At 37.3% G+C, this 20103-nt stretch overlaps 1 protein-coding gene across 2 annotated transcripts in view; it reads right to left on the bottom strand.

Moving 5' to 3' along the window:
• LOC123870913 (fatty acyl-CoA reductase wat-like) overlaps positions 1 to 16515 on the bottom strand; it is a 46452-nt gene extending 29937 nt beyond the window's left edge. For both annotated transcript variants that reach the window (XM_045914409.1, XM_045914410.1), the window contains exons 1-2: positions 16397 to 16515; positions 1133 to 1307 (exon numbers count right to left, since the gene is read on the bottom strand). In XM_045914409.1, coding sequence (XP_045770365.1) covers positions 1133 to 1305 — 173 coding nt within the window. In that variant the 5' untranslated portion in view covers positions 1306 to 1307; positions 16397 to 16515. The remainder of the gene's footprint in view (positions 1 to 1132; positions 1308 to 16396) is intronic.
• Positions 16516 to 20103: the final 3588 nt, after the last annotated feature.

Here is a 20103-nt window from a genome sequence, read left to right as displayed (position 1 = left end):
CGTAATCCCATACAAATGACAGAGACAAAAAACTCAGTGGATATTAGTGACGTTAGCCAAGGGTTTGAGTTACCAACCTATCACAAACATGTTTTCAAAACATATTTGTAGGTAAGTATTTACAAAATAAATTCGATTTTTTTCAGAAAACATTCGAAAACATGGTTTCGTTTGTGACTGGTTGGTGACTCAAAATGGTATAACTAAGCCTCATACTAACTTCTCTCCGTGGATAGACAGACAGGTACCATTGTTGAATGCAAAATGCATTGACCCGCACTTAGTAAAGCGGTCCCGAGTCCAATATATCTAATGGTCCTTACGTAAGAGATATTCGAATCGGTACCACTTTCACAACCCGGCACCTCAATATAGGCGTGTCGTATTTCTAAAGATTGGCCAATTACAAAATTACAAAATGTAAAGCAAGTATGTCTGATGCCGTTTAGTAATCTACGTATACGAAGCTTTAAGCTTGTACGCATATTGGAATTATGTATATCAACGGAAATTACCTACTGTATCTACCTAATCGTATTAGTACTATTAAATATTTTTCGGTAAATATGGACCTCATAAGAAAGTTTAGAGTCACTCAGGGGGTGATGGAGTTTCTCTACGTGATCAAATCAGAAACGGGGAGATCCGTAGGAGAATCAGAGTTAACGACATAGCGGGCAGGGCACACAGTTCGAAAACACGTTAGACGTTGGGACCCCAAGGTGCTAGAATGGCGACCTTGAACCGGAAGGCGCAGTGTTGGAAGACCCCCTCACTACGTGAACTGACGATATGAAATCACAGGGAGCCGCTGGATTTAGGCGGCGCGGCGTAAGTTCTTGGCGTGTAGAAGTCCCTCCAAGAGACCTTTGATGTCCAGCGGTTGACGTCTTTTATTGCGATTTGATATCACGGGGACTCATCAAGTGACCTCCTAGCTTTATTTTACGCTGTGGTTACAGCTAGGTCATCAATCATCATCATCATCATCATGATCATCATCAACTCATCACATACCCATCACTAAGCCTGGGTATATCCTCTCAAAATGCGAGGTCTACCACGCTGACTCTGGCCCAGTCCGGATCGGCAGCCGCAGGCTGGAATTTGGCAAGTGTATATAGGTGCTCACCTCAATAATTTTTCAACTAGAAGTTTCCCCAGGAATCCCGTGCCTCCAGTGAGAAGCACCGACGAACCATTGAAGAGCTTCTGAATCTGTGACTCCTTCATTTTGTCTTCCATCATGTTGTCACTGTATATTAGGTCGCCCGCCTTTAAATCGGTTTGCTCTGTCAACACCATAACTGAAACAATGAGAGAAATACGTTTAATTTCAACATTATTACATCCCGCATTTATAAATAATATTATGGATATCCTTGCGCAAAAAATGAGCCAGATTTTTGTCGCCAAACGAGGCAAGTAGACCGCGGTGAATTATTTCATTTTAGAGTTCCGTATTCAACAAGGAACGTAGTCCAGTAGTTTGAGCTATACGTTGATAAATCAGTTTTTGATATACCTATTTAGATTATTTAGATTAAGTTGATAGTTGTGTAAAACAGCTATCAATCCTAACCTAATTGGGTATAACTGGTATTCGGTATAATTCATGTGTGGTACAGCTACAGACCTATACAGTTTACAAAAAAAAAATGTTTTTTTTCTTTATTCTGTCTTTCTTTCTTTCTAAGTCCGCATATTGTGACAGTCATCTACGCAACCTTAAACCGACTCATGTGACCCTACACTGTTCATGGCCCAACACGCACTTGGCCGGTATTTTCAGAATGAATTAACATCGTCGTGAGTAATTTTATTCATCGTTAGTGCAAAAAATATAATCAAAATATTATAAACTATGAATTTAACTAAACCAGTTTAAATTGTCCTCAAGAGACCCCGGCCGTGACCAAGCGTCAAGCGAGGCGACGTGATATACAAGGTTGTACGGAACACAATTTATAGTATTTTAAGCCTCCAGTTCACACTGGCCCAAAGCCACAAAACCCTGTTTTGAAAAAAGTCTCAATTCAATCTAAAGATCCAATGTTTTCGGCGAGTGTTGGCCAGAATTAATGCTGCTTTCAAACACACACCACACCACCACACACATATTTGCATTTGCAGCCACATTTTTATAAACGAGATAGTTAGTGATTTATGCAAATACATCTTGCACTTATCTGTTTTTTATTTGTAATATTTAAGTACCTACTTAAAAGATTTAAGTTCTCATAAAACAACAGGAATTTTATTCATTTTAATTGATGTTTATGTACAAGTTTTGTCTCGTGACGTATGATAAATACCTGCTGGATTTCATTAAATATAAATATATTAATTTAATTATTAAGGATTGCAAATTATATTTACTGGACAGATAAAATAGCTGATTTATTACAAATATAGACTGTGAAAACTATAAGTAGGGCATTGGCTCTACTTATCTTTTCGACAGTGGTATTTGTATGGAATGGTAATTGTATGGAGTAGTTACTTACAACAGTTTGATTTTTAAATTACATTAATTATCATCTATCTAATTATATTAATTAATATCTATCAGGATACGGGACCCTGAAAACGGTATAGTTAATTAATAAGCACCGAAGCGCCCGAAGCTTGCTAACGGGATCCTATACTTTAATTACTAAGCCTACGTAGTACGTCCGCCCGTCTGTATGTCAGCGAGCTGTATCATCTAGTAGTGCATACGTGTGCACTAACACTCTATATTCCCAACTCTCATAGTTCAATGGGATAACAATCGACGCGATCAGCCGCTGTAGTACCGAGCAGCTTTTCGTGATCTACGGGGCGGGGGCGTTTCTGGATAAAAACCCAATAGGTAACTTTTATCCCCATGCGGGAATCGAACCTGAATCCTCATGCCAAACAAGTTAGTTATTAGTAGTCAGTCAAGCTATAAGGCAGGCTACATAAATAGGTAGATTCTAGGTAATGGTACATATGCAACCCTAATTATAAACCTAAGTGAACTAGGATAATTTAGTAACATTTCAAAAGTGAAAGGAGGTAATAAATAATGGTCCAACCAGATACCACGCTAAGGCTAAAGGCACATTGCGGCAGGGGCAAATCGACGCTTTTCTAACATGTAAACTAAACTTTGTCGCCACTATTGTTTGTGACATTTTGAGAGAGAAATTTAACATGACACAACATATCGACGTGCGCATATTCGCTTTTTCACTCGTATATCAGGTAACCGGCAGTTAAAATAAAGTTTAAAGGTTTTGTCCTTCGAATAAAGAGCAACGTCAATTGTCAAGTCAGTATTTGATGGATGGATACTTCTTTTGTGGAGAAGGAATATCTCTCTCTTATAAATACCGTCTGGCATGCCCGACTCCACTGCAAGAGATGCGCAGTGACCTACGGACCAAAATCCTCCTCAACTTTTCAATATATCCACTCACAGCTTGTCGATATTGCAAGAAGCATTGCATTATTTTTGTTTAATTATTATAAGTGGTTATATTATATTGATTATGGGAAGACACTGCCTCCTGAAACACAGTTTTCACTTCATCAGGAGGCAGGGCCTCACACCAAAGTCTGTAAATAATGTTCTGCTAAGATAATAAAGATTTATTTATTTATTTATTTATTAGGAAGGCAGCTGTTTTCCATGGATACTTAATGAGCGTAAAATTTTGTCCCAAGTTAAGGAACCCCAAGTGTGACCAAAAATGACTTTTTTAATGATTTAACAAATTTTAACCTTACCTTAACCCCATGATGAGCAACTGACCCATAGAAGGCAGAACTCATAAAGTAAAATTGTATTTTTAACAATTTAGAACAGATGCGTCACTTCGCTTCCACTCTGCAGCAATGTACCCTGAGCTTAGTTCTATTTAGATGAATATCTCGTCGTTGCAACTTGCAAGAGTGAAGTCTAATTAACAACAATTATTTAGAGCTGGCATAATACCGACAATTCATAGCACTACAAAATATTTTTACCTAGGTAATAGCTTATGATACATTTTTAAAGATAGAGTAAATACAGTGAAAATAACTTGGTTACATTTTCGGTACATTTTGGTACATATGAATTCACTAAATTAGAGTTTTTTTTTTTACAAAATTAGCCAGTTATTTGACTAACAACAATCAATTATATCAATCAGTCAATGATAATTTATTAGCGTTCAGCGGAATGAGATGCCGCGTGCGAAACGTTACATTGACAAAAAGCCAAACACGTCCGGGCAAAGCAAGACGCCTGGTGACCCTACTCATAATAATTATGGAAAAGAAATTAAACACAAGCGGAGAGAAATCAAGCTCAGGACCAACGCCTCTAAATTATGTTTTCTGCAAGGCATGAGTATAAAATCACTAACTTTCCAACTCCGGCCTTAAGAAAGTATTGACAGATAAACCCAATGTCTTATTTTGTACGACGCTAGTTATAAATAACTAGACTAGACGCTAGAGCAACGAAGCAGTTATACCTAATATTACTAGATAAAGACCACGACTTGACCGTGTTAAAATTCCACGCGGAAGTCGCAAGCTTCAAGTTTCAAAAATCAGGAAAATCCCGTAGGAACTGTTCGATTTTCTGCGATAAAAAAGTACCAACCTACCTATAATGCTTATTTCCATCTCCGGAAAGCAAGCTATGTACCTATATCTTTGCATATCCTAGTACATATCTTCATATATTATATCCCATAGCTTAATATGTGAACCTATTCACCTATACAACTAGATGGTGTCAACGACTTTGCCTACTTAAAAATTTCCCTTGGGAACTCTTTGATTTTCTGGGATACAAAATAGCGTATGTCTGTAGCTGGCATGGAAGCTATCTATTCTCTGCACACGTCAAAACCGGTTCAACAGATGGGCCGGACCAGACAGATAGATACACTGTCGCATTTATTTATAACATCAGTATGGATATGGATTAATATGGAAATTTGTAAAGACCAATGACTCATACGATTTTGCCTTATGGAAAGGTACTCAATTATTATTATTAAAGTAACACTGTCCGGTGCAAATTCCTTTTGGTTTTACTAGGAGTTTCTAATAACAAGACCAACGCCAAGATAGGCATAGGGGATTTTTTTTACCATTAAGTCTACAAGCTTAGAAAATAGTTTTCTTTTAAGGCGTATTCATCAGTTTAGAAAAAATTTTGCAGGGCATTGGCCGCACGGGAAAACTCAATCTCACGGGAAATCAGCAATTCTACGCAGACGAAGTCGCGGCCAACAGCTAGTCTAAATATATAAAAGGAAAAGCTGACTGACTGACTGATTTATCAACGCACCGCTCAAACTGGACGGATCGGACTGTTTGGCGTAGATATAGCTATTATGACGTAGACATTCGCTAAGAAATTCAACCCCTAAGTGGGTAATATAAGGGTTTAAAATTTGTGTAGTCTACACGGATAAAGTCGCGCGCATAGCTTGACCAATAAAAAAATTTGAAACAAGCAAGGAGGTCGCCCACGGTGACTATTTTCAGCGTGGCTATTTCCATCGTACCGGCAAAGCAGTGCCGCCAAGCAGTTAAGCGTTTCGGTACGATGCCGCGTATAAAACGATAAGGGTTTAATAAAACTGCCATACCTCTTCCAAGTTAGCCCGCTTCCGTCTTAGACTGCATCATTACTTACCACCAGGTGAGTTCCCAGTCAAGAGCTAACTTGTATTGGTATAAAAAATAACTTTTTTCATAAGTTTTACCTGTTAATACATACACATAGTAATACACATAGTAAATCATAGGTACAATAATTGCTATGTGGGGAAAATGAGGTATGAATCCCTCGGGATTTTAAAAGGATCGTCCGTTTTAATGTTACTAAGCGGTACAGAAACAAGTTACATCCCGGGGACGGGCTATTACGGATAGACTACTTTTGTCCTGGGAAATCAAAAGTTCCCACGGGATTTCTAAAAACCAAAATCCACGCGGGCGAAGCTGCGGGCATCAGCTAGTTAAAAATATAATTATTAATAAGACTGTCTCCACTGAAGGACGTTACATCTGTACCTATTGTTCTCGTCTATAAAATGTTATTTATTGTCTGATCGTTTATTACAACATATTAGACTGGTTGTATATGACTAGTCATATTACAGGTTATTATTATGTTAGGTAGGTCGATAGTGAAATTATTTCGTTATTTTACGGAAATCTGCCCAACTACAGACAAAGATTTTAGTTCCTAAATGTGTCTACAAAATTACCTGTTTACTGTTGCTGACAAAATTAATGTTACTGACTGAGGGACCACCGTTAAATGTTTTTGGTTTGTGTAAGTAGGTAGTAGGTCTCACTTATTTTCTTAGCAAGTTTCTAGTTTCCGTTGAGATTGGCACTAGTGGCCGAAATTCGGCCAGGAGAATATTTGATATCTAATTGAGGCAGCGCGGATCAAATAACACTTAGCCGCCTTGGGTGTTTTATAATCCAGTGATATATGACGGTCATCTGCTAACAGGTAATGTTAATATTTGCAACTTGCTGCCAGGGCCGCTTGTAAATACTACGTTGTGTATCGTGAATCATGTAAGTAGGTCATAAATGCAAATAAAAATATAAATATTTATTTCAGCGTTATACTTAAATGGAACAATGGAGTATGAAACAGTTAAAGGGTCAAAACTGAAATATTTATTTTACAAGGCCTTAAGAATTCTTGGCAAAGCTGGGTCGGGTCAGAGGTCCCTTTAAAATTCCTTTAAATATAATTTATACTTCCGTACTAATATTATACCTAAATGCGAAAATGTGTCGGTCTGCTAGCTTTTCACGGTCCATCTTTTTAAACAATTTTGACGTTTGGGTTAGCTTGAATCCAATGGATGAACATAGGATAGTTTTATCCCGGAAAATCAACGAGTTCTTGCGGGGGTTTTAAAACCTAAATCCACGCGGACGAAGGCAAGGCTTGATCTGAATAGTGATCGATATGTCAGCCGCATTTTCACAGGAATTTAAGAAAATAAAAGTTCCCTATTAGTCCATCATTGCTTTCTTTAAAGCATGATTGTCATCAAGTGTAAGCTTAGCGCAAGCTTAAGTATCATGCAATGAAAAAAAGTCTTACGGGATTAAAAAGGAACAAATCGTGGGCAAAAGCTAATTAAGTCATGAATCCATACTTAATATTATAAATGCGAAAGTGTGTCTGTCTGTCTGTCAGCTTTTCATGGGTCATCAGTTTAATCGATTTTGACTAGTATAAAAATAGCTTACATCCCGGACATCCTGGAAAATCAAAAATTTCCTACGCAATTTTCAAAAACCTAAATCCACGCGGACGAAGGCAAGGCATGATCTGATAATGATCACATTCACAGAATTTTAAGTAAGATGATTGTAGGTGATAATTTAAAAGATAAACACGGGAAAATGAATATTTTATCTTCGTGACTCTGTTACAAGTAGAACTAGCGTGTTTCCTGAGACTATTTACCTTAATCCGATTACGAAATGTGTAAGACGGAGGTCAAGTTTGTTTCTAGAAGTAGCTCCTTAGGTATTTCACTTGTTAGATGAGAGAACATTGTTTATCATCTATCCATACTACCTACTAAGTATAGCTATCTATTATTTTAAGTATAGAATGTACCGGCTATACCTACTCAGGTACTTAGTCGATGTAAGCCCGACTAGTTTCGAACCCATCTGGGTTTTTCTAGGGTTCCGTACCTCAAAAAGGAAAAACGGATCCCTCACAGGATCACTTTGTTGTCTGTCTGTCTGTCTGTCTGTCTGTCCGTCCGTCCGTCCATCGTGTCTGTCTAGAAAAATTATAGGGTATTTCCCGTTGACCTAGAATCTTATAGCAGGTAGGTAGGTCTTATAGCACAAGTAAAGGAATAAATCCGAAAGCCGTGAATTTTTGGTTACATCATTAAAAAAAACTAAAATGTGTTTAAATTTTCAAAGTAAGATAACTGTACCAAGTGGGGTATCATATTATGATAGGGATTTACCTGTACGTTCTCAAACAGATTATTTTTACTCATAATAATTTTTGATTTATCGTGCAAAATGTAAAAATTCAGTGCACGAGTCTGACTCGCACTTGGCCGATTTTTTATCCCGGAAATCGAAGAAAATCGGAGTGTTTAAAGAACCCAAATCCACGAGGACGAAGTCGCGAATATTTCACCCTGAGAAATAAAGATATGATGATACTAGCTGATGCCCGCGACTTCGTTCGCGTGGATGTAGGTTTTAATTCCCGTGGGAACTCTTTGATTTTCCGGGATAAAAAGTAGCCTATGTGCTAATCCAGGGTATAATCTATCTCCGTTCTAAATTTCGGCCCAATCCGTCCAGTAGTTTTTGCGTGAAGGAGTAACAAACATACACACACACACACACACACACACACACACATACAAACTTTCTCCTTTATAATATTAGTGTGATTCCTTCCTTATCCAGCCACTTCCCACCACCCTGCTTATGTCATCGGCATAGGTCATCGGCCCATCTAGATCTTACTGAAAGGTGCCTACTATATACCTACTACGCTGACTTGCAAGTTACTTTCTGCGGTTATCGCCCCTACGTCAAGCATGGAATTCCCCTTCCCACTTCAACTTCTGACGGTTTGGGCTAAGTCAGTGACCTTGGTTTTCTGCGGACTCATCATTTCGGATCTTATTCATCAAAAAAATTCCTATTACACCCCTCTTCACAGAGCAATTTACGTGTAAAGTTTCATAGTTCCAGGGATGCGACGCAGTGTTTCACTATTCCGTTCTATCGTTTATCATTATGTTTTCGTTTGCACATATTTCGCTGATATGTTTTTATGCTTTTGTAAAATAAATTCATATTCCAAATTCAAATTTTATTTAGATTATTTAGTAATAATGGTAATCTTAATAAATACCTATCCATTTCCCGCCGAAATTAAAAATCCTACTAATAATTATAATAAATGTGAAAGTGTGGGTGTTTGGATGTTTGTTACTCAATCACGAAAAAACGGTTGAACGGATTTGGATGAAATTTGGAATGGAGATAGATTATACCCTGGATTAATACATAGGTTACTATGTATCCCGGAAAATCAAAGAGTTCCCGCGGGATTTTGAAAAATGAAAATCCACGCGGACGAAGTCGCGGGTATCAGCTAGTTAATAATAATAGGTAAATAAATCAATCCTATCTGTACTCTGTCCATGGGATAAGTTACATAGCAACGTTGTTCTTTGTCAAAAATTGAGGTCTTTTTTCATAATGGTAGATAGGTTCTAGGTACTAAAATCTGTGTCTGTGGTTTGCCAGATTTCCGTTAAAATATTTAGTTTCAATGTTGCACGGCTCAAGAATTTAAATACGTCCTGTACAAACCTTTAAAATAACTTTAGCACTAGAAACGCGAATTTCATTGAGTTTCATGGTTAATATTCAAATGAGAACTAACCAGATGGCGCCAGCCAGGTAACCTCCCAGTGTGCCTGGATGCTGCTGGTCCCTTTTGGATGCGTCCGAGGGGAAGAGCAGTGTTCGGGCCGGTGCGCCCCGGTAACATGGCTAATAATTTCTCTTCGGAGATATTGTTGGCTATGGCTAATGACCTGGCAGGGGGGGAGGTTTCTCCGCGTGTCCCTCTGACTAGCAGAGGGCACAGTGGATGAAGCGGAGGATGGGACGCGGGTGACGTGCGCGTCCCAAGGTCGGGGGACGCACTTCGTTGGTGCGTCCCGTAGGTGCGTCGATGGGGACCGAGTAGGTCCCCGGTGGAGGGTCTGTCTTGGCAGACGTCGCTGGCTGGGTCGCGGTTGTTTGCTTCGGCCGTTCCCGTGACCCAGTCGCCAGGCGACGCGCAGTAGCGCCGCTGGGGTTTAGTGGGTATTCCGGTCGCTTCTCGGCCGGCGAGTCCCCTCCCTCCGGGGGGGGATGCGTAAATGCATTCCCCAGCGTCAACAAAAAAAAAAAAAAAATGAGAACTAAACTGCATTTATTTGGCGCATACTATGGATCTTCTGCGGAACTCATCATTTGAGATCAATGCTCATAATAGCATCTTGCTCATATTATATAGATAGATTCCCAAACACCTCTCTTCTTAGTTATTTAGATTACGAAGCGATGATGGTAATCATAATAAGTATACATTGTTCCCCGACTACGGCAAACCCAAAGAAGGGTCATGATTTTAGCAGACTATGTATGTATGTATTAGGTAGGTTTGTATTTATGAGTGTTCGACCTGGATGTTACATTCCTAAAACTGGGGTCTCCAAAATTTTTTTTGCTTTTGTATCGAGTAGGATATCAAACGAAAGAGGAAATTATTATTATTATTATTATATTTAGTGCTGTTTAACTTTGTATACATCCTATCTGTAATCGGTCGGTAGTAAGGTTTGCGCTTGGACTTCGTCTGCGATGGCGTTTGCTGGCGCGCGTGCTGTGCTTGTTTGGAGTGTTTTTTTTGTTAAGAGTGGCTGGTTTTTGTGTTAGTTGGTGTTTTTTGGTGGTGGAACTGACTGGGAAGCGCTCTAAAGGGGCGCCGCCGCGCGTATGTCGGCGGGCGCCGGCGCAGACGGAGTCCATACTTGTAAAAATTCAATAACTTGAAAATATTACAAACTTGACATTGGCTAATCAGAGTAAAGCCAGATTTAAAGAAAAAAAAAAAACGGTTTGCGCTGGGCTGGGGAGTGCTCTAGGGAAACTTCTGTTATTTTCGGCCGTTAGTCAATTAGCGATTGCGTCGACGGACGAGATTGTTCTAGCAAGTTGTGATACTCGTAGTACAGAATCGATTTCATTGTGATGATTAAGATCAAATTAGTTTCGAAGTGTATATTATTTATAAAACAACAACAACAACAACAATTTATTAACAATTAATTATTTAACAATTTAATAACATATTTTTATTAACTCGCTTTTTTGTCGGTTTGTTTGTTTGCTTGTCTATTCGAGACAAATACTAAAATCGATTTCAAACTATTTTAGTTTTCAAACTATCGCATCGTGAGTGTTTTCTTTTATATTATAGCTAGGTTCTTCCAGCTATACCTACTCACGATGTATTTTAGTCGGTCTCAACAGAGTCCCTGTAAAAAGGACCCCGGATGGGTTCAAAACTATTCGGAGCCTACGTCGACTAAATAGGTGTGTAGAGCTGAAAAAAACCTACATAGATTTCAAACTAACTTTTGAATAGCTAGAGGCATGAAATTTTAAATACAAATTGGAACTGAAGACAATTTTTTTGTCTGTCTGTCTGTTTGTTAGTTTTTCGCATCAGTCAGCTTGTCGAAAAAGTTTGCAATCGAATTTAAACTAACTTTCTGACAAACTAGAGGCTCGAAATTTTTATGAGGTAGGTACTTATAGATTGGAACTTGATGGCAATAACTCGCTTTCTTGCCCGTGTCTGTTTGATAGTTTGTTCGGCGCAAATTTTGCAATCGATTTTAATCTAACTTCTTATTGTGACAATTGTAGGTACAAATTAGTTTCGAAGTGTATAGTATGATTATGCAATGATAATAATTATTTATTGTTTTGAACTTGTTCGACTATAAATATACAAGTGGCACCTATTTCAAAGAACAATTGACTCAATGCAATGAATAACAAATAAATAAATTATTGAATAGCCTTACAACCGGTCATAATAACTACAAAGTTATATATTGTATTGACGAAGTAAATTACCTTAATATCTATGTACCTGCATGCTTATTACTTACCTTCAAAGAAATAAAATTGAAGGGCTTTTATAGGTAGGTACTACAGAATAGGAATGATCCAAGCTACTTTTTATCTCGGGAAAAACAAGGCTCCCTCCCATAAACTTTTTATATTACTTGGTATTGTCTTACCGGATTAAAAGGAGATCATTCTAGCTCCATACATTTTTGGGCCTTTTCTGAAAGTGCCGGCCAACGAAAAAAAATGGTACGGATCGCTAGAACTAGCCATTTGGAGTAATAGTTAATATGGCAGAAAAGTTGTAGGATTGCTCTGAACCAAGTTATACAAGGTCGAAGATTCGTCATTTTCATACATTTTATTGATTTCTAAAAGTGCTGGGAAACATAAAATAATGTTAGATATTGCTAGAACTAATGATTTGAAGCAATTGTCATTATGACCCGAAGGCTGTGGGGCCATTATATGTCGTGTTATACAAGTTATACAAAAAATTAATATACTTTGTATAATTAATTGTAACCGATTTTATGATTTTGTTACTGTTCTGATTGTTTTATACGAATTTGAATACACGTACAATTATTTTGACTCCCACGAAGTGCTGGATCAGCTGCAATGTGGACAAAATTCGTTTATACATACCTGGATTGTATGCGGCCTTCTAATACTAGGTGATCTCATCCAGCCATCTCCCAAACTTCTGCCACTGGGATATCTCCGGCGAGCTCTGTGATGAATACACCATTTGGTTATAAGTACTGTTCACCATAGTAACTACGGGCTTGCTTCAGTCGATAGCTGCCCAAAGCAACCTGCGTCGATTCTTCTGTGAATCTAGGAAAGTCATTGAACGGAGGATGTTGGCTTCCATAGCCTGGAAATGAGCTCTCCTTCTATTATAGTTACATATTGTTTTTGATAACAAGTTCTGCTGAACTGTTTTGCTCACTGGCCGTTCATGGATTACGTCAAGAAAATCACGTGCATGCACGTTGTTGTCTATCAGAACATGATAGCCGTTCAGCAATGCTGACAAAATCCTGAAATAATCGATCATGTTACTTAATGTCCGGTTACAAATCCTGAATAACCCTGAGTAAACAAAAATCTCTTCCAAAGCGGTCGTTAATCATTTACATTATCCAGCAGCAAATGGTAAAAAGTCTAGATTTATTGGCTTCGTCAGTAGTTAGCTGGGTTTTTACTGATGTTTTGTTACTGGCATTTGTGCCACATAACCGCACACCTCAAAAAAGAAAGATTACCTCAAGATTGTTTATGGTATCTCTAAAACCATGGACTAAGATAAGAATCCAGTAAAAATCTTCTATATCATTTAAGGTATCATTTAAAATCTAGGCATTGTAAGTTGCTGCAGCGTGTAGATTATTGTTCCATCGCAACAAATATAAAGGCTTTTAGTGGTTTCGGAACTTGTGGTTAGGGTATGATTTTCACTGAAAAAAGTAATTAGTGCTTTTCTGAAGATATATGTACACGCCTGTATCTGTCTGTACATGCCCTTTATAGATAGCCTTTCTTTCTTGAGGCATGCGGCTATGTGACACAAATGCTAGAAACAAAATATTTAAATGAAACCCAGCTAATTACTGACCAAACCAATAAATCTAAGCCATTTGCCGCTGGATGGTGGAAGTGATGAACAATTGCTTTGAAAGAGATTTTTGTTTACTCAGGATTGATCAGAGTGACCGGGCATTAAGTAACGTGTTCGATTATTTCAGGATCGTGGTAACATCGCTAAACAGCTATCATGTTCTGATAGACAATAAAGTGATTTCCTTGACAAAATCCATGAACTGGTCAATGCGCAAAACAGTTTAGCAGAACTTGTTATCACATACAATAATTATAATAGAAGAAGAGCTCATTTCCAGGCTATGGAAGCCGACATCCACCGTTCAATGACTTTCCTAGATTCACAGAAGAATCGAAGCTTTGGGCAGCTATCGACTGAAGCAAGCCCGTAGTTACTATGGTGAACAGTACTTATAACCAAATGGTGTATTCATCACAGAGCTCGCCGGAGATATCCCAGTGGCAGAAGTTTGGGAGATGGCTGGATGAGATCACCTAGTATTACAAGGCCGCATACAATCCAGGTATGTATAAACGAATTTTGTCCACATTGCAGCTGATCCAGCACTTCGTGGGAGTCAAAATAATTGTATGTGTATACAAATTCGTATAAAACAATCAGAACAGTAACAAAATCATAAAATCGGTTACAATTAATTATACAAAGTATATTAATTTTTTGTATAACTTGTATAACACGACATATAATGGCCCCACAGCCTTCGGGTCATAATGACAATTGCTTCAAATCATTAGTTCTAGCAATATCTAACATTATTTTATGTTTCCCAGCACTTTTAGAAATCAATAAAATGTATGAAAATGACGAATCTTCGACCTTGTATAACTTGGTTCAGAGCAATCCTACAACTTTTCTGCCATATTAACTATTACTCCAAATGGCTAGTTCTAGCGATCCGTACCATTTTTTTTCGTTGGCCGGCACTTTCAGAAAAGGCCCAAAAATAATGATCTCCTTTGAGGGTAAAAGCTAAAAGCTATGAATCCATACTAAGGTTGCCTGGAAGAGATCGCTATTTTAGCGATAAGGTCGCCTTTTGTACATAAATCTATAATGTTATTTATATATTACTATGTCTTGTTGGTGTACAATAAAGAATATTTTACTTTACTTTACTTTTACTTCCATGCTAATCCATACTAATATCACAGTATTATAAAATATGCGAAAGTGACTCTGTCTGTTTGTCTGCTAGCTTTTCACGGCTCATCCGTTCAACTAAATACCTACCTACTACCACTTTTATAAGTCCCATCGGCATACTTCGTTTGCACAAAAAAGCGCACGCCGACTAAAACCAAGTAAGACTAAAAGTACATCAATTCATTATCATCATCATCATCAACAACAACCGATAGACGGCCATTGCTGGGCATAGGTCTCTTGTAGGGACTTCCACAGGCCGTCTTGCGCCGCCTGAATCAAGCGGCTCCCTGGGACTCACCAGATGTCGTCCGTCGACCTAGTGGAATTGTTTTAAACACAAAAATTCGCACGTACAAAACCTAGCCTGTAGACAACAACCATAGCGGACGGACGCGAGTTATGATTGACCGAGATATCCTTACGCCATTCAAAAATAATATTTCTGCGCAGGTACATCGGCATAACTTATAATAGTGGTAGTACTGTAAAAAAGATTAAAGGATGCACTTATAGGAATGAAGATTATTAAGTGTGGATTGAATGTGTTTTTTAATTGACGCACTTATGTTAATTACTAAATTAATTACGGAAAAATTTTTTTTGTTCGTTTGCAAGTTAGCACTTGATTGCGATCGATCTTGCTGTGTGCAGATAATGGAAACACACCATACATAAAATTAAATCCGTGTTAAAAACTTACTTAAAAACACACTAACTTCACAAGTAAACTTGGACACTGATATACTTAAGGCGTTTAGAATTTTAGACGCCATAGAAAAGATCCACTACCTAAGTAGGTACTTACCCCTTTTTGAATGTAAATAAACAATATTTGATTTGCACCTTTAATCGGTACCTACAAATATGGTACTACCTAGCTTAAATACTCGCAATTTCATGCGCATGGATTTATTTTTGTAAAAATCCCGTGGGATCTTTTTGATTTTCGGAGATAAAAGGTAGCCTGTGTCACTTTCTTGGTGTTCAGTATCCATGCAAAAAACCACGTCAATCCTTTGCTCCGTTAGGTCGTGATTCAAGGAGAAACCAAAAAACAAACACACTTTCGCATTTATAATACCAATACTCGAGTGATGGAACTGATAATAATTTATACCTACGCTAAATTCCTTGACGACTTAATTATACGGTTTGTAACGGAAACATTTTTATTCTTCTATATAATCTAGATTGTAAACATAGATAATAACCGAGGCCTCTTGGAGACTTCTTCCGCGTGGATTTAAGTTTTTGAAACCCCAAAAAAACTCTTCGATTTTCCGGGATTAAGAGTAGCATATAATATCCGTATACCTACCTACCTACGGGATTAAAGCAACTTTGTGTAGGTAGGCTACAAATAAATGATGCCCGCGGCTTCATCCACGTGGAATTAGGTTATTTAAAATACCGTGGGAACTCTTTGATTTTTTGAGATAAAAAGTAGCCTATGTCTATGCCCGGGATGCGTTGAGCTATCTATGGTATCTACCAAAAACCAAAGTCAGAATCTGTGTAACGGCTGGACCGTGAAATCTTGAAGACAGACACTTCTACGCATCTACTATACCTAGTTTATTCACTTACTGATATTATTTTGAAAGATAAATGATTAAAGATTTTAGATTCAAGTTTAATATTATATTCAAGTAGATGCCTACGTAACAAAAAATAATAATTAGTAAATATTGTTTAAGTTGTTAAGCAATATAAAAAAAAATTGCGATAAAATTATGAAGATGTATTTTGTATTCTACCTATTGTTTTGTATTATTTAAATGAAAGCTAAACAATAACAATATTATTTATTTTTTCAAACACTTTTATATTTTAAAATATGCAGTTTTTGCATATTTTTTTAAATCAAAAATATTTCGCGTATTTTTTAGCAAGAGCCAAAAATTATTATAAATTAAAAGTGGGACTTACTGGCAAATCAGCCGCAACTTTTTTTTAAATTAACCGCACTGTACGCTACACTTTTACACGTTATCAGACCGACTTCACGTCCGGGCGACGCGATGTGCCAAACAACACTGTTGCTGGCGACAACACAGAAAAATAGGGTTTCACAATCCAAATATAATTTTTTTAATGACCTCGTAGCTTACGCAGACGGATAAAAATTTATAATATATGAAATAATCTGGTCCTACGGCAATAATAATCTTTTTTTTTGTGGTTTTTTTAAGGAAAAACTACTTATCTGATAAATATTAATAAAATGTATATTAAATATATTTTTTTAGATATCTACGTCACATTATTTTATTCACGTCACTGTAAATAATGAAAACAACTTTATTTCTTAGTTACATAGACTAATTGTTTCACTAAATTGTTTTTGAAATTAACTTTCGGCCACCGCGGTCCGTTGATCCGGAAAAATGCAAGATTACTTACCTAATAAGTATTTGGTTTCAAGAAACACAATAAGTAGATACCTAGGTAAATACCTCACATAAATTGTTTCCTAAGTTATAGGTAAGTAAACCTACTAATCTCATTGCTAAGAGTCGTTGCGTACTTACTTTAATCTTTGTTTCATGTACACAAGAATATGATAAATATAAAGAGGTATAGTTTGTAAAGGACGTACCTTACTATTAAGAGGGGTCTCTCCGTCACTCGCTTCATACAAATTACAAACGTAGTTCCAATTTCATTTGAATATTAAGCAACCAAAGTCCATGAAATTTTGCAGACATATTCTTGAAACTAATATCCATGTCTGTGGTTTTCCAGATTTCTGTTAAAATATTCGGTTTCAAAGTTACGCGGTCTTAAAAAATTTCATACAAATCTTTGAGCCCCTGTAATTTTAAAACTACATACTTATTTTTAGAAAAATCTAAAACACTACAGACACAGATATTAGTTTCTAGAATATGTCTGCAAAATTTCATGGACTTTGGTTGCTTAATATTCAAATGAAATTGGAACTACGTTTGTATGAAGCGAGTGACGGAGAGAGCCCTGTTAATCTCCAGAACTAAAGATTCGATTCTGAAAATTCTTTTACTGATAGATCTAGCTACACTATTTTCGAGTGCAAAAGCGTGGTAAGAGCTAGTTAGTCACATTATGGTAGGGGATTCATTGTGAATAACAATGCGGTGGGCTACGACTCGCTCGATCAAGGGCCGGTCGCAACAACATCTCTCTACTTAAAATTCAAAGTCCTGACTAACTGATATAATACATATAATATTATCAACGCAAAACCTAAACCGCTGGGGTTAGAACTTAGAAGCATGAAATTTTGACAGTAGGTTCTTTTTTAGGGTTCCGTACCTCAAAAGGAAAACAGGAACCCTTATAGCAACGCTTTGTTGTCTGTCTATCTGTTAGTCTGTCTGTCAAGAAACCTACAGGGTACTTCCCGTTGACCTAGAATCATGCAATTTGGTAGGTAGGTAGGTCTTATAGCACAGGTACAGGAACAAATCTGAAAACTGCGAATTTGTGGTTACATCATTTAAAAAAAAATGTGTTTCAATTTTCAAAATAAGATAACTATACCAAGTGGGGTATCATATGAAAGGGCTTTAACTGTACATCCTAAAACAGATTTTTATTTACCTATTTTTATTTATAATAGTAAAAATACCCGAGTACGGAACCCTCAGTGCGCGAGTCTGACTCGCACTTGGCCGGTTTTATAACGTAGGCACCCACTAAGAACGGATTTTCGGAAATACAACTCCTAAAAGGGGTTATTATATTATTATTATTTTTGCAACAAAAAACTTTAAATTCTTACATAAAATTAAGATAAGAAATTATTGTACCTATTGTTCAGCGAAAAGTGAAGGCTTAGTAAATAATGCTTATAAAAATAGATAGAGTATAATAAAAATAAATTACGGCCGAAATGTACTACGCCAGAAGACTCGCTTCGTCATCCCTTCATTCAGCTTCACTTACTCGGCCTACAATTCGATATGGATTTCAGAAGCTCGGTTCACTCCACTCGGGTTCGTACTTCGTAGACTCGCTTCTTTCAAGACTTTTTTCGCAAGCTTCTATCTTCGCGCTTTACAAAAACAATCTAGAAGTCGTACTGAAAAGACTGGGTGGAGATTGGAGACATGCCTAGCTGGGCTGATCCGATTTCGTTCTGCCCAGTCTAAATTTACCAAATTAAAAAAAAATATCTAGCAGTCAAATGCAGCTAGATTAATAGGTTTTTAGGGTTCCTTACCTCAAAATTAAAAACGGAACCCTTATAGGATCACTTATGTTGTCTGTCTGTCTGTCAAGAAACCTATATATAGGGAGTTTCCCCTTGTCCTAGAATCGTGAAATTTGGCAGGTAGGTAGGTCTTATAGCACATATATACAGGAATAAATCTGAAAACCGCGAATTTGTTGTTACATCATTAAAAAAATTAAAATGTATTTCAATTTTCAAAGTAAGATAACTATACCAAGTGGGGTATCATAAGAAAGGGCTTTACCTTTACATTCTAAAACAGATTTTTATTTATTTTTATGCATAACAGTTTTTAATTTATCGTGCAAAATGTTGAAAGAAATACCTGAGTACAGAACCCTCAGTGCGCGAGTCTGACTCGCACTTGGCCGGTTTTTTATAGGTATGCTGCTGGCACGTAGCCGGTTAAAACCACTCGTAGATGTAACCACACTTAGGCTTTTAGCGGTTATAAGCCTACTTATTATGTTTTTATTTGATAAAACTGCTGTTCTGGTTTTCCCTGAGTAGGCCTTGCCTTTATCTAGACACAGATATTAGTTTCTAGAATATGTCTCAAAAATTTCATGGACTTTGGTTGCTTAATATTCAAATGAAATTGGAACTACGATTGTATGAAGCGAGTGACGGAGAGAGCCCTGTTAAACTTGTTAGTGATTCTATCAAATATTTGTAGTCTTAGGTTTAACTAGTTAATTTAATTTAGTTTGTACTGATGGGGCTGGCATATAATTATGTAGATCACCTATAAAAGCCCCTTAAAAATATTACAATTTAAAAAAGTTCCTGGGTAATTTAGCTTTGAAAATAAATAGGTATAATTGTACCATATTAATTGTTTCAGGCCATAGATAATGGAGATATATTTTTTGTTATTTTATTCTGATACAAGTTAGCCCTTGACTGCGATCTTACCTGATGGTAAGTGGTGATGCAGTGTAAGATGGAAGCGGCTAACTTTGAAGGAGTATCATATCAGAATCATAATACCTGTACCCCTGATCGGCTTTTACACAGCATCGTGCCGGAACGCTTAATCGTTTAACGGGACGGCTTTCCCGATAAACTAGTAGCCACGGCCGAAGCCTCCCACCGGATAAATTGATATGTGGTTTAGTTAGTTAGTTAGTAGAACAGCAAAGAATAGGCGTAGGTACCTAATACGTTTGTATGGAGAAGCGCGTAAGAAAAGTAGTATCCAAGCTTAAATGTTTGGAAAGGTCATTGGCATTTCATTTCTGCAAGATTCTTTATTTATTTCTTTTTGCGGATTTTACTGACAACTTAACAAAAGCACCTTGAGGTATTCGAGTGCGTCATCAAATAAATCTAAAGGTAACATTCGTTTAGAATAAATAACCTGCGCGCATGCGCATGACCGGTTATTCCTCAGTTGACTTCAGAGCACCCATGCTTCGTA

This window comes from Maniola jurtina, chromosome 13 (genome assembly GCF_905333055.1).
Source record: "Maniola jurtina chromosome 13, ilManJurt1.1, whole genome shotgun sequence".
Classification (NCBI taxonomy): Eukaryota; Metazoa; Arthropoda; class Insecta; order Lepidoptera; family Nymphalidae; genus Maniola; species Maniola jurtina.
This window is presented reverse-complemented; position numbering and strand designations above follow the sequence as displayed.